The following is a 13,363-nucleotide window of genomic DNA, read 5'->3' as shown; positions in this document are numbered from 1 at the left end:
AAGGCTCGTTTACAGTGATGCCAGCGAGGTGTGACGACTGCGGTGGGTGATCCGAGGCTACAGGGGTGCTTGGACAGCTTCAGCTTTCCTTCCGTCACCACGTTTGTCCCACAGATGCCTTCATAAGAAAGCAGACTTGCTGTGTGTCCAAGAAGCTCGTGTTTTAGTTTCTTCAGCTTGGCACGAATCATCAGCATGTGTTTGTGCGTTAGATCCATGGAAATGTGTTTTTACCTGATGACCCAGTATTACAAGTCTGAGCTTTCATCCATGATGATGCACTACCAAATGTTGTCAGGGTAAGGATGTGTAGAAGCAGACATTACAAAGCCTGCTGCATACTTGAAACTACTAAAATAAATAAATCTCACACAGCTTTGGATTTTGACAAAGTTTTTCTTTTTTTACTTTGCAGTACAGAAATCATTTGAGCCCCAAGATAATTTTTTTCTTCCTTTTTTAACAACAGTTGTTCAAAACCAGATATCACAAGGCTCCCATCAGTTCAATACTGCTGCAGTACACATTTGGTCCTTCTTAAGCAATTACATGTGTCATCAATCTGCTGTTAATGCTCGGGTCTTTGATTATTTTGGGTAATACAGGAACTAATACATTTTTCTCAGATGCATTATAGTAACTCAAAGTGTTGAAAACCGGTTCAGGAGGTTCATGTTGAGCTACAGTCGTGCCTGTGACTTACTGTATGCTGTCGCACAATCAGGGGATCAAACAAAGAAAGAAGACCTAGCCCATACACCACTAAAGCACTTTTACAAAACCGGACCATATGATGTGGATGCTGAGGTGCTGCCTCGCACGGCGCTCTGCTGTTACCGGCCTGAAAAGTGCAGGAACTGCCACATCCTGTGAGGAACACTCAGCTCAACACACCACAACTGAATACAGACACACGATGCCAAGCCACAACTCACAGAACCTGACACGAAAAGAACACCTGCATATACAAAATATCAGCCGAGTATATAGTGTACATCTTTTCCAGATACTATTGATTATGAATCGTTTCATTTGGCATCTTTGGACTACGCATCGTCTTAGCATGATGAATTAGAAAAATGTAGGGTATTAACTGTCTATTAGATATAACCAGTATTTAGTGCAACACCCACCTGAATGATGTGAAGAAGCATAGCGCTCTCCCTGAACCCTATCCAACAAAACTATACCGCCTCTCTCTATGCATCATCAACTTCTTCAGTGGGCAAACTGTGTACTCGAGTAATCAGTCAGCCCACTGGTCTTTACTTTTTTGTGTAAGTTTTCTATTTTTTATAAGATTTCCGTTGTCTTTGATTATCAGAGTGTTGCAGGACTGGCTGCCTCTATGAATCATCGTCACCAAAGGTGTCTTTCTTCTTGCGCTCCATCTCAGCAAAGTCAAACTCTGAGCCTGTCATCCTCTTGTAGATGTCCTTGATGTCATCACAGGTGGTCTCAAAGTGAGTTGTTGCATCGTAGGACCGAGAGATGAAGATCTAGAGGGAAACAAAAGTCCAAGTGTGCCTTAACGTCACAGAGCAAACATCGTGAAATAAGCAAAACAATCATCCATACAAAGTAGAAGCAACAACAGAGCAAAGTCTCCAAGAACTAAAAGAAGTCCAATCAAAGCGCCCGAGATGTTCAACTGTAACTGTTCACCAGGTGGCAGTAAGAGCACGCAGTGCGTTCTTTCATGTCAACTACGCACACTACAAATCATTAGTTACAAAAGTATCCTCCTTTTATTTCTGTGGTCACAGAGGAGCTTTCAATGGCTTTGTAAACCTTTGTGGGCGGAGCTGATCGAGCACGTTGTGTGTGCCTCGTGTAAAAACCCAGCATTAGAGTAAAGAAACTGCAGTGCACACAGATATATGGCAGAACTTTGCAGTCATGTCCAGGACATTTAATAACAATATCTGCCGACTGGTTTTTAGCCTTGTAGGCAGATTTACAAGCTAAAGCTAACGACAGAAGGATAACATGCAGTTGTTGAAGATGTGCACTCTGACAAATCAGCTCAACTGCACAGAGATTAAACCAAGTCTGCCTTTATCATGTGATAAATACGGCCATGTGCTAGTCACACATCTATAAGACACCAACGCTGTGTGCTTCATTAACTGCATCGCTGACTTTAGCCATGTTAAACATGCCATTCAGATCCAAGCTGGAAACTGACAGAAACAGACTTCAGCCCAGTCTGGATCTGACACCATTTTTTTAACACTTCTAGTCAGGTTTAACTGTGACATCAACTCCCACTGTGTTAGCACTGAGATTTAAACATTCACAACACAAAAACATCTCCACAAGTTCAGAGATTGATATACTTGATGGGAAATACAGATGAAGATGAGGGATACGGACACATGCATGAAAAATCCTGGAATGACACGTTTTTCCTCTGTGGGTATTTGGCAATAGTAGCAATACTGGGAAGTGTACGGTCGGAGGTCAAACTGAAGAAAACACCAGCACACAGAAAAATGGTGTGAAAGCACACAAAACACTGGAAAAAGGCAAAAACAAACTCAACAGAAGTGTTTCTGGCAGGGCTAACTTTCTGGTAGGTCACCGTGGCACGGTCAAGAACAAACTGTGTAATAGTATAAACAATATTTCATCTTCATACCTGACTTTCAGTCCCAATGTCAGTGGGTGCATACTGGTCGCTAATGCTGACAAACTTCTGCTCGATGGGCTCCAGTAAGTCCAGGGCTGGCTTGATCTCCTTCTCTGGCTCACCCGTCTCCACTGTGGTGCTAACGATGGCGATGTATTTACCCTGCGCAGCCACATTGTGTGCAAAGGAGATCATACAAACATAGATGTCTGCAAAAGAAAAACTCAAGTTAGTGTCACATTCAATGTTGTCATTTAGTGCCAGTGCTCAACGTTTTGATGTTAGACGTTTGAAACCCTGCATCAGATCTGAGCCTTAAGTAAAACCTGACGTGCATCTCGAGAACGTGACTGCACATCGGGTGGATGCTTGGTGTGGAAGGTTGGGGTGTGGGGATGAAAGGATTTTCACTTACTACGCAAGTTAGGACGTTAAGGTCTGACTATACAAGCACACTATACAGCTGACTGAAAATTTGATCCTAAAGGCCTAAACATGAGGCTGGCTGCTCACCGTGTTTCCTGTTGACCTGATTCTGGGGGATGATGATCTGGCACGAGTTTACGTCGCCAGTGTTGGCTATAGGATGACTCAAGATGCAGATGGCTCTGATCACCTGACCCACTTTGGTGACACGATCCATAATGTAGCTGGGGTCGCAGATCAGCTGCTTGCACCTTGCAATCTGTGATTTGCAAACATGTTCAAAAAGTTAAAGTAGTGAACAACACCAAAGAGCAACTGCAGGGACATTAAGATTATAAAACGCCATTAATCCAGGTGGCCACCAATCACTGTCACTGCGATTCTCCATCAGAGCAAAACATGGTAAATGGTCTGTATTTGTATAGCGCTTTACACATCCACCCATCCACACACTGGTGATGGCAGCTACATTGTACCCACAGCTGGGGCGCACTGACAGAGGCGAGGCTGCCGGACACTGGCGCCACCGGGCCCTCTGACCACCACCAGTAGGCAACGGGTGAAGTGTCTCGCCCAAGGACACAACGACCGAGACTGTCCGAGCCGGGGCTCGAACCGGCAACCTTCCGATTACAAGACGAGCTGCCAGCTGTTGAGCCACGATCGTCCCTGAGACAGTCTTTGCAGATGCTGGTTCTAATACAGCGCTTTTCTACTCTTAAGGATAGGGGAACATAATAAAAGGAGGAACCAGTCTGGCTGTGCCTTCAGCACTACTGGGACCGGCGTTACTCACCTCCCCCTCCGACTTGACTCCCACCACCTTCCCATTCTCCATCACAATCTCTTCTATTGGCTTGTTCAGCATGTACGTCCCACCGTAGATGGCGCTAAGCCTGGAAATTGAGTCACAATTCAAGAGTCAAAACCACACCCAACCTCAATGTAACAAAGTCCAGTTAAAGAAAACGTCCTCAAACAAAAAGTCCAACATATCAAGTTCCATGTGGATTATTAGTCATCGCAATATATTCTGAAGCAGCCTGACAGTCGTGCACTCAAACAAAGTATTGAAAAATATAAAAAGTTGTCTTCAAATAAAAATGCTTACTTAAAAAATAAAATAACAATGAAAATGTGTAGTTTGAGTTTCCTCCTTAACTCAAGCTCACATGTAAACCAGCATCTCAGCTTTAACTCTACTGTGGTCTCCTCACAGAGTTTGGTTTGCACACGTGCTCTGAATGAAGGATTTGACTGAGTGTCGTCACATTGGATGAGTTACAAATGGTAAATGGCCTGTATTTGTAAAGCGCTTTACTAGTCCCTAAGGACCTCAAAGCACTTTACACATTCACACACTGGAAGTCTGTGACCGGGCTGTGTGCATACAATAACTGCTGCAAAGAGAAAGGCTGCGTATATTACAATATATCAAAGTTAGAGTAAAAACAAGTGCTCTGTTTAAACCTAGGACTGGTGAACTAGGATCTAATCTGCCAAACTGCCAGATTGAAAACGTGGTGCCACCTGCTGTGCCAACCCCCCTGTGAATAAGGGAGCAACCTATACTGTAGCTTATTAAACTTTCAGAACTCACTGCAGGAAGGTAAATGAAACCAAAACCTACAAACAGTGTGACAACTTAGGGTAGATATCAGACTATGAAGCAGAATATCCAACCCTAAACCACAGTTAACATCTTTTTGGTACAAACAAAATATTCATCACACGTGTCTAACAATGGAAAGTGTCCCCTACCTGGCAAAGCCTTGTGGCAGTTCTCCCAGGCCGTACAGTGGGTACAGATATGGGCTCTTGCCATATCGGGCCAGAGACTCACTGTAAAGCTTTATCCTGTTGATTGCTTCCATGCAGGGTTGATCCAGGTAACTAAGGGCAGAACAATTAGAACAATCTAAATGCTACAAGCTGCAGCGTTTCACAGCAGAGGCCATCATAATCATGCCCAATTACAGACACTGTTAAGACAAAAGAAGGCTACTAACTCATCTGTACGGTAGAGAGCAAGGGAGTGACCGGTGAAGTCCATGACTTCCTGGCCCAGGTCAAACTTCTTGTATATTTCCCTCATCGTCGTCTTCTTTGGGTCGACACCCTCCATAGTCTTGGGGTCATTCTCATCAAAGTTGGCAACAAAGACCAGGAACTTTCTGAAGCGCCGCTTCTCAAACAGCCCCATCAGACCTTTGAGTGAGAACGAGTTTAGAAAAGGAGGAAATCCATAACGAGAGCAACAAAACAACCTTCCACTAAACCGTTCAGTATTTAACTAGACTCACTGGATGCCAGGGCCTCCGTCTCCGTAGAGGGAACTTTATGGATTTTGGGCTTCTTGTACACAAAACTGCCTTCAACCACTTTGAAATCCAGGTAGCGAGTCACCTGTGTGATCAGCAGCATGCGGACCAGCTGACCTGCAACAAAGGGATACTTTCATTCATGGAAACGTTCATCGTTATCACATCTAAGGATCCTTTTAATCGTTGCCCAGTTATTATATCGTTTCTTGTCTACCAAAGATCAGGGAAACTATACCATTGGCCATGAGGAATTTAGGGACAAGGTCCACGTTCCAATCCCGGCCTTTTCCCATTGAGTCAGGAGGGCTTCCGGGAAGGTTGAAGCGCTTGTAGAGCTGTAGTGAGACACATAACATCTGACCCACAGGCAACAGCTTCCACTTTCACAGCGGCATCTTAATTTCCTACTCTCACAAAATGAAATATGCTAATTCTATCATCACCACCTCTGCTGGATAGAAGAGGAACGTGTGGCGTTTCAGAACAAAATGGATCCATGTTAAAAGAAGCCATTACCGGCCTTAAAATACAAACGTTCATCCTAACTCCACATCACTGTGGTGAAACAACCAACTCAATACAAAAGAGAAATCAGAGATGTGGGAGGTCAACTTACGTCTTCAAGAGGTGTGATGGAGGCGCTATCACCTCCGTAGTAGGAGTTGCGATCCATGTGCAGAACCTTTTTCCCATTCACTGACATAATGCCTGATAAAATACATTCCTGTTGGGAGAGGAAGTACAGAAGTTAGACTCAAATCAACCACAGAGTTCTTCAGAGTGCTTTCCTCACACACGAGTTACAGGATATAATAATGACAAAAACACTAATAATAAAAATGATTTACTCAACAGGAATAGCTGTATTTACCAGGGCAGCTCAACTGCATGCAGCTGCAGTGAAACATTACTTCATTGGTGGTTCAGAACTCGATTACTGCAGTCCAGCACGTGCTGTTATGTTTATACACATGCAGAAACACTAAGATCTATACAGTTACACCAACAAATCTCTGTTTTTTAAAAATGCAGCCAATTCAGGAAATGAACTTTTTTCAGACAACAACAGATTTACGCCTTCATCCTGACCGTAACACATACCATGCAAGTGTAACCTCCCTGATTCTGCAGCTAACCTTCTGCATGTCAGTTTTGCCTCCCATCACTTCCTGTCGGTCTCGATACTTTTAGCAACAGTCTGTAATGTGTGAAGTGACTCAGTAGGTCAGGTCGTCTACCATCACACTCGTAGGGTTAAACTGCAGCTTTTTTTATTTTAAACAAAACAAAAGCAGTGTTTCTGTTACGGTAATTCACTACGCGATTCGGCCATTTGTACTTTACAATGTCCCACGTGTTACTGTTTCCATGACTTTCAATTTGCCACAAGACCAACTTTGACCGAACATGTCTGACATGTTTGTGCAGAGCTGAGAGGATGAGTGCTGCTTCCACTGGGCTTCAGAGGGTTGGACATGATAAGAATTGCCACAGTGGAATTCCCACCCAAACTCAATAAGATTAGAGCTGAGGGCTTGTAGAAGTTAGCCACCAGTGTGAGCATCATGTGACTGGATTTTACTCTAAAACAAGTTGTTCTACTGAATGAAAGGTTAGGCTCAGGAGAATGTTTCTTACATACCAACCAAACTAAGGCAGCACTGACTGATGCCACCTAACGCTTACTGTCAACTTGTACAGCACCTGTGCCAGTACACACCATACTACAGCTTACTGGTAAACCACCTTTCCCATGAAAATATCCATTGCACAAAAACTAGCTGTTAAAAAAAAAAAAAAAAAAAACCAGTTAAAAATACAAATAAACTGAAATAATACAAAAACTACAATCTAAGAAAAAAAATGGAAACAATGTTGCGCTTTAATTTAAAAAAGATACAAAAACTGGATAAACAAAATGAAAATTTAAAACATGCAAAACTATAAACGCCCTGCTACCAACTCATTCACTCATCTCGGCATCATTTCTGCAACACTGTGCACGTTTGTCCAAAGAAAGTTTCATTTGCTCCAGTGAAACTGGATCGTGACGACTGCTCAAAGCCTCGTGCAGACACACCAAATAAATAAAATTAAATATGTGGGCCAGAGTTGCTGTAATGTGGCACAGCCACTCCTCTGAGGAGACGTGACTGAAGCCAACCTGCTGCTGCCTATAAAAACTGCGACTTTGAGAGAGGCCCGGAGGACTGTCAGCGGCAGGATTCATGCTGACAGAGGGGAAATCGTGCCAGTTCACTGTACTGTCAGGCAAAACATTACACCACCACAAGCAGTGACAGAGTCCCAGTTCAATATTTAACACACGAAGAAGGGAAGGGGTAGTCGGGGGCAACAAAGACTCCATCTGGACGGCTTTCTCAAACATCATAGTCACATGTCTTAAATATAACCTGACTTTTAATTTACTAATAATGTAAAGAAGTTAACTGAAGACCTACAAATGTACAAAGTTGGTGTCAGTTGTGGATATATGACTGATTTTCTTCATGTCATGTGACCATTAACGAGCCTGCCAGCTGGATAAAACAAGACATCAGTTTGAAGATCTGTTTCAGGCATTTTTCATCAGAATTTAATCTGATCACCTACAAATGCAGATTAAGACAAAGATAAAGCTTTACTCTATAGTAATAAACTGCACTGTGCGGTTGACTCCAGCACCGCCACGGGCAGATTAAAGGTCTACATGCAAACATGTGATGGGCTTATAAAATGAGAATGGAAAGTGCCACATCCACAGGATCTCTCCTTTATGACAGCATTTTACAGCAGCACATGCAGAGTGTAACGCATCTTTACAATCTCTATGCTTTTTGTATAACTTCATCATTTCATCAGTAAATTCTCAAACACACCACTGACACCTACAACCTAACAAAACACTGGCCTGTTAGAGGACGTGTAAGGTCAGCAGTTTGTGACCCTCAGCTTTTCAACCACAACCCACGTTATACTTCATCCTTGGTTTTTACAGCAGACTTTTAGCAGAGCCTTGAATCTGGATTATATTTAAGGCTTTTCTTTTACCCATCAAGTCATCTCTGCTTTAAGTTTGTTTAGCCACAAACTAACCGGTGCCTTTCAGTAAGTCCCTTTGTTGCTTCCTTTTTGGTTGAGTCAGTTTCCTGGTTTTGTATTCAGTAATTTTGTCTCGTCTACAGCGGTGTACTCCTCGCAGAAGAGAATCCCTCCTCTTTTCCTAGCCTGAATTTCATCTTCTTCTTGAGGGTCTTAGCCCGAACATTTCAGCCCGAGTATCTTGTATCAGTTCCATAACTTCTGTATTACTTGACTCATTAAGATTATCAGCAGTGCTTCAAATTCTCTTATTTTTACTTCTAAGCTACTTTTCATAAGTGGAGTCTTGTGTTCCATCATGCCTCTGCACTACAGTTACCTGTAGTCATTATTGTGACTGAGTACTTTTACTGCACTTTAACTATCAATCTTTTAAAGTAAAGCACTTCTGCAAACACTGCAGATCCCTCCTACACATCAACTCAGTTATTTAAAATGGAGAAATGGTTTACCTGACAATGGGAATAAAAACATTTTGCTGACCTCAAATTACAGAAACAAAAGTCTAGATAGTGACTATAAAAACGACTAAGAGCAGTCACAGGTGTCACAGCTGGTTTATTTAGCGTGTTCTTTGGTGTGTGGCGAGACGCTGACATGCCTCAGGTTTGAAACGGTCTTCATTTTGCAGCAGATGACTTTTAAGCTGGTGGAATAATTTCGTAGTACTGCTACCTTTAGCAGCAATAGTTTTACGGCATTAATGCAAATGACCGCACTGTGTTCTGCATCCTCCTCACGAAATCCAAACGCAGCGAGTCTCATTCCCTCGCTCGTCTGAAGCTCCCGCCATATTTTTCCCTATCTGGTGGTATATAAACACAGAGTGCAGTGGGCCACGGGGGGGTTAATATTGCCATGCCAATTTATACTTGACAGTTACATCGAGTATACTCGACATATCGCCCAGCCCTAGTTTTAACTGTTGCTTTTCTCCTCTGGGCTCTGCACTGGTCACGTAACTGAAAAGAATGAATAGTGTCATTGAGTTTGTAACAGACTTCCTCGTATGGTATGAGGTTACTGTGCAGTTAATGGGATTTCCCATCTCTTCTTCAGCTCCCACCTAAAATGTTTCTACACCTGAGATGTGAAGAGCATCTTTGCCCTTCACTTGTATTCGTTCTTCTTCAGTTATTCACTCATTGGGACGAAAAAGAAATAAAAACACACGCACAGATTTTAGCCTCAGGTAACACATGGTTTACTTTGTGAGGGGGAGATGCCTGAGCCCCACCCACTGAGCCAGAGAGCAGCCAGGGACAGCTCGAGTGAATCGAAGGCAAAACATGCCTAACTTTGTATGCCCATCTGTTCAAATCTGCATATTCACTGTAAACTAATTACTGTTCTTGGTTGTCATTGTTCTACTATGTGTTTTACTCCATTGTTAAGTGTCTTTGGGTGCTTTTAAATAACATTTATTATTATTATCATTATTATGCCTCAGTCTTTTCAACAAAACGCCTTTTAGTCACCCGTAGTCTAGATTCTCCATCCTTTATCACCATCTCAGATGACAACACACTTATGTTTAAACTATCAGGACTGCTGGTTTGATGAAGGGTTTTAATGTCAAACTATAAACTGTAAGAAAACCCACAAATTGGTGAGCATCAATTCATCCATTGATAGAAACACTGTCACTGGCTTAATTGGGCCAATCAACTTGTAGAGCTGTCACAACAATCTCTTTATACTTCTCAATAACTAAATGCTGTCCTACTCACATCTCCTGGCTGGAGTCTAAAAGCTGCTTACTCCAACTACCAGCATCATAATGAGGACCGGGCCACACTTAGAGCTTGGCATCTTGTGCCAAGCCCCTCCTCTAATGTGTCGTCAGTAGTGGACAGATGGGGAACCCCGTCCCCCTGCATAATAAACCTCCCAAAATCCAAGAAGGCCTGCCTAACAATTTCCATTTAAGACCTAGAGCACAGAGTACACTTCACAGTGACAGCTGTTACCGTGCACTTACAAACGTTTTAAGACTAATTGTTGCCATGTACAACACAGCTATCCCTTTCTAATTAAGCATCTGCCCCAGAGACAGGAAACAAAGTCAGATGAAGTTTCCTGGTGGCAGGGCTTGCACAGATTCCTGCATAACCTGCTCAGTTAGTAAACATAGCAACGCCTTTGTCTGTGTTGTAGCAGAAAAGGAGAAGGGGAAGGTGGCAGAATACAGAAGTGAAGTCATTTATTTGCAGACTCAACTACTTCCGTGTGAAACTACACTATGCCACCTCAGTCTTCAAGTCTGCTGTGGTCCTGAGTGGTTGGCCACCAGCTCTAACTAAACTGGCTTCTGGCAGTGTACTTTCAGTTCCTCAGCCTTGTTGGAACCACACCCAGTATTAGTCCTCAAAGTTAACCCGCTGTGCTGAAGTCCTGGGCTGAAGCAACTCAAAAACACGTCACTGTACAGCGACTCAACAAGGTGGTGACGACAATGGTGCAAGCAGCAAGTTGGCTTGTGATTAAGCCCCAAACTAACCACTGGTTTTCCGGCATGTTTAAACAACAAAGTCAGGAAGTCTGTCCGAGGGAATCGTTTTATTTAAAAGTACGAGCAGCAAAGAGAGTCCGCAGAAACAAAGCCTACACATCCCCAATCCCACACACGCCACTCGGTACGTTAGTTTTTGGTGGGCGGCGGGTGTAAAAGTGAACTGAAAGTCGGACAGGATATGTAACTTCAACCTGCTGGTGAAGTTTGCGACTGCAGTTACATTAACGTGTCCCAATGCGCCTCTATGCCAAATAGCTTCTCGTTTTATTAAACCCGAGAACCTGCTGAGATTTATTCGTAGTGCTGTTCAGTTTGTAGTAGTTTAGTTGCACTGCCGCACAGAACAGCGCTGAAAGGACACTTCAACGAGCTCAACATAGCTGCACTGCCGTAGAACTGCTTGCAGCAGGCGAGCGGCGGTGGGAACCGTTTCGACCCCAAGAATACATTCGATGACACCGCTACAACAGGACTGTGCTCCGTCGTTAGCAGGCTAATAAAATAGCTTAATGTAGGTCAGCTAACGTTAACAGACTACTCATCCGTAGGCTAATCTTATCTTGACTGAGAAAAGCTGCCTTAATTGGCGCTCAGTTTCTGCATATCCACACAATGAACTGCGCTAATTAAACTCAAGCGGTACTACAATACCTATTAAGGATACAAAACAGTTTGAGCGTTTCAACTTATCTCGAGCGAGTTAACAGTTGCTATCGTTAATCTTTCTCAGACACTGAAAGCAGCTGCTGATAGCACAGAGCTAGTAGTTGGGGTTAGCGCCTTCATTTAGTTTCCATTGCTTAACACGTAAACGCTCACGCTCGGTTAGCGGCTAAGCTAGCTACTTAGCATTAACCCTGCTGATTAGGCCCCGTCTTCTCCAGCGTTAACCGCGATGTTAACAGGTTGCAAATCACGCCCACGCGTTGTATGTTTTTCTCTCTCACCGTAAGCCCGGTGCCCAGAACGATAACGTCGTATTCTTCATCCATTTTTTCCAAAAGTCTTTGCTCTTCCGCTCCGGAATATGAGGAAAGAAGAAAATGGAGATCTGCGGGGCTACAAGTGAGAAGGGGCTGCGGCTCAGCGTCAGGCGCCTTCGGGGCGGGGCTTCTCAGCCTGTCAGTCACTGCAGGAAGAGGCGTGAAGAAGCGTCGTACCGGGTACCTGTGTGGGCCAATGGTGTGGACGCACTGCTTCACAAAGCACAGTGTTGCACCTGTGCGTTACAGCCGGCAGGGATCAGGTAGGGTGACCAGAACCCGACAAAGTAGATATGGGCCAAACACTGTGTTGATGTGGGAAACCTTACCAGTGCCGGAAGGTAGTGTGACATATCCACAGCTAAATAACAATCTCATAAACTGTTTTAACGCAATACGGCCAAATATATTTAAATGTGACTCACTCATTAAGCATAAGTAAGTAAAACTTTATTTATATAGCACCTTTCAAGATAAAAATCACAAAGTGCTTCACAGAAGCTAAAACCTAAAACTAAAAATCAACTAAAAGCAAGTTTAAAAAGATGGGTTTCTAGCTGTTTTTTAAAAGCGACCACTGAGTCCACAGATCTCAGGCTCAAAGGGAGAGAGTTCCACAATCTGGGGGCCACAGTTCCAAAAGCTTTGTCGCCTTTTGTTTTCAGCCTCGTGTGTTGGACAGCAAGCAAGCCCTGGTCACATGACCTCAGGGACCTGCTGGGAATGTATGGATGTAAAAGTTCACTTATATATGTTGGTGCTTGTCCATGCAAAAGTCAAGGTCAAAACCTTAAACCCCATGCAGCAGACTGTGACAGCACTGAGCAGCTCCTTCAGTGGGAGACTGCGGCACCCACGGTGTGGGATGGAGAGATTTCGCAGGTCTTTCCTCCCCACTGCTGTCAGACTCCATAATAAAGACTTTAACTGATCAAGCACACACATCCATACATATGCAATAATACTAAGTGCAATAATCCTTTCTGTCATCGTTGTATTTTTACTCAGTTGTATATAGTATTTGTATTTGTATTCTATTTTTATCTTATTGTATATTTTTATTCTATTTTATTCTACTGTATATAGTATTTTATTTTATTCTATTCTGTACAGCTGTGTACTGTATTTATTCTTATTGTATTCTAATTTTTGCCTCATAACTTTTGCACTGTCCACTTCCTGCTGTGACAAAACAAATTTCCCACGTGTGGGACTAATAAAGGTTATCTTATCTTATCTTATCTTATCTTATCTTATCTTATCTTAAACTGGATTCTGAATTTAACGGGGAGCCAGTGCAGCTGAATCAGCAGGGGTGTGACATGGGAAAACTTGGAGGACTTGGTCAGAAGCTTAAAGTACAATAAGGATAACATATGTA

General features: G+C 43.1%; 1 protein-coding gene across 1 annotated transcript; it reads right to left on the bottom strand.

Annotated features, from left to right (window-relative positions):
• Positions 1 to 376: 376 nt before the first annotated feature.
• gdi2 (GDP dissociation inhibitor 2) lies at positions 377 to 12,114 on the bottom strand. The gene is made up of 10 exons (XM_085251200.1): positions 11,947 to 12,114; positions 5,999 to 6,106; positions 5,618 to 5,717; positions 5,362 to 5,496; positions 5,068 to 5,266; positions 4,820 to 4,951; positions 3,855 to 3,954; positions 3,146 to 3,317; positions 2,642 to 2,841; positions 377 to 1,499 (listed from the first exon to the last, which is right to left on the bottom strand). Exons 1-10 carry the CDS (start codon positions 11,989 to 11,991, stop codon positions 1,347 to 1,349), a joined length of 1,344 nt encoding a protein of 447 aa, XP_085107326.1. The 5' UTR covers positions 11,992 to 12,114; the 3' UTR covers positions 377 to 1,346.
• Between the last annotated feature and the right edge of the window lie 1,249 nt (positions 12,115 to 13,363).

The sequence above is a fragment of the Mchenga conophoros genome, linkage group LG17 (assembly GCF_057382185.1).
Source record: "Mchenga conophoros isolate Kocher_MC1m ecotype Shallow Benthic linkage group LG17, M_conophoros_male_GT1.1, whole genome shotgun sequence".
Classification (NCBI taxonomy): domain Eukaryota; kingdom Metazoa; phylum Chordata; class Actinopteri; order Cichliformes; family Cichlidae; genus Mchenga; species Mchenga conophoros.
Note: the sequence above shows the minus strand (reverse complement) of the source record. Positions and strands in the feature narration are given on the sequence as shown.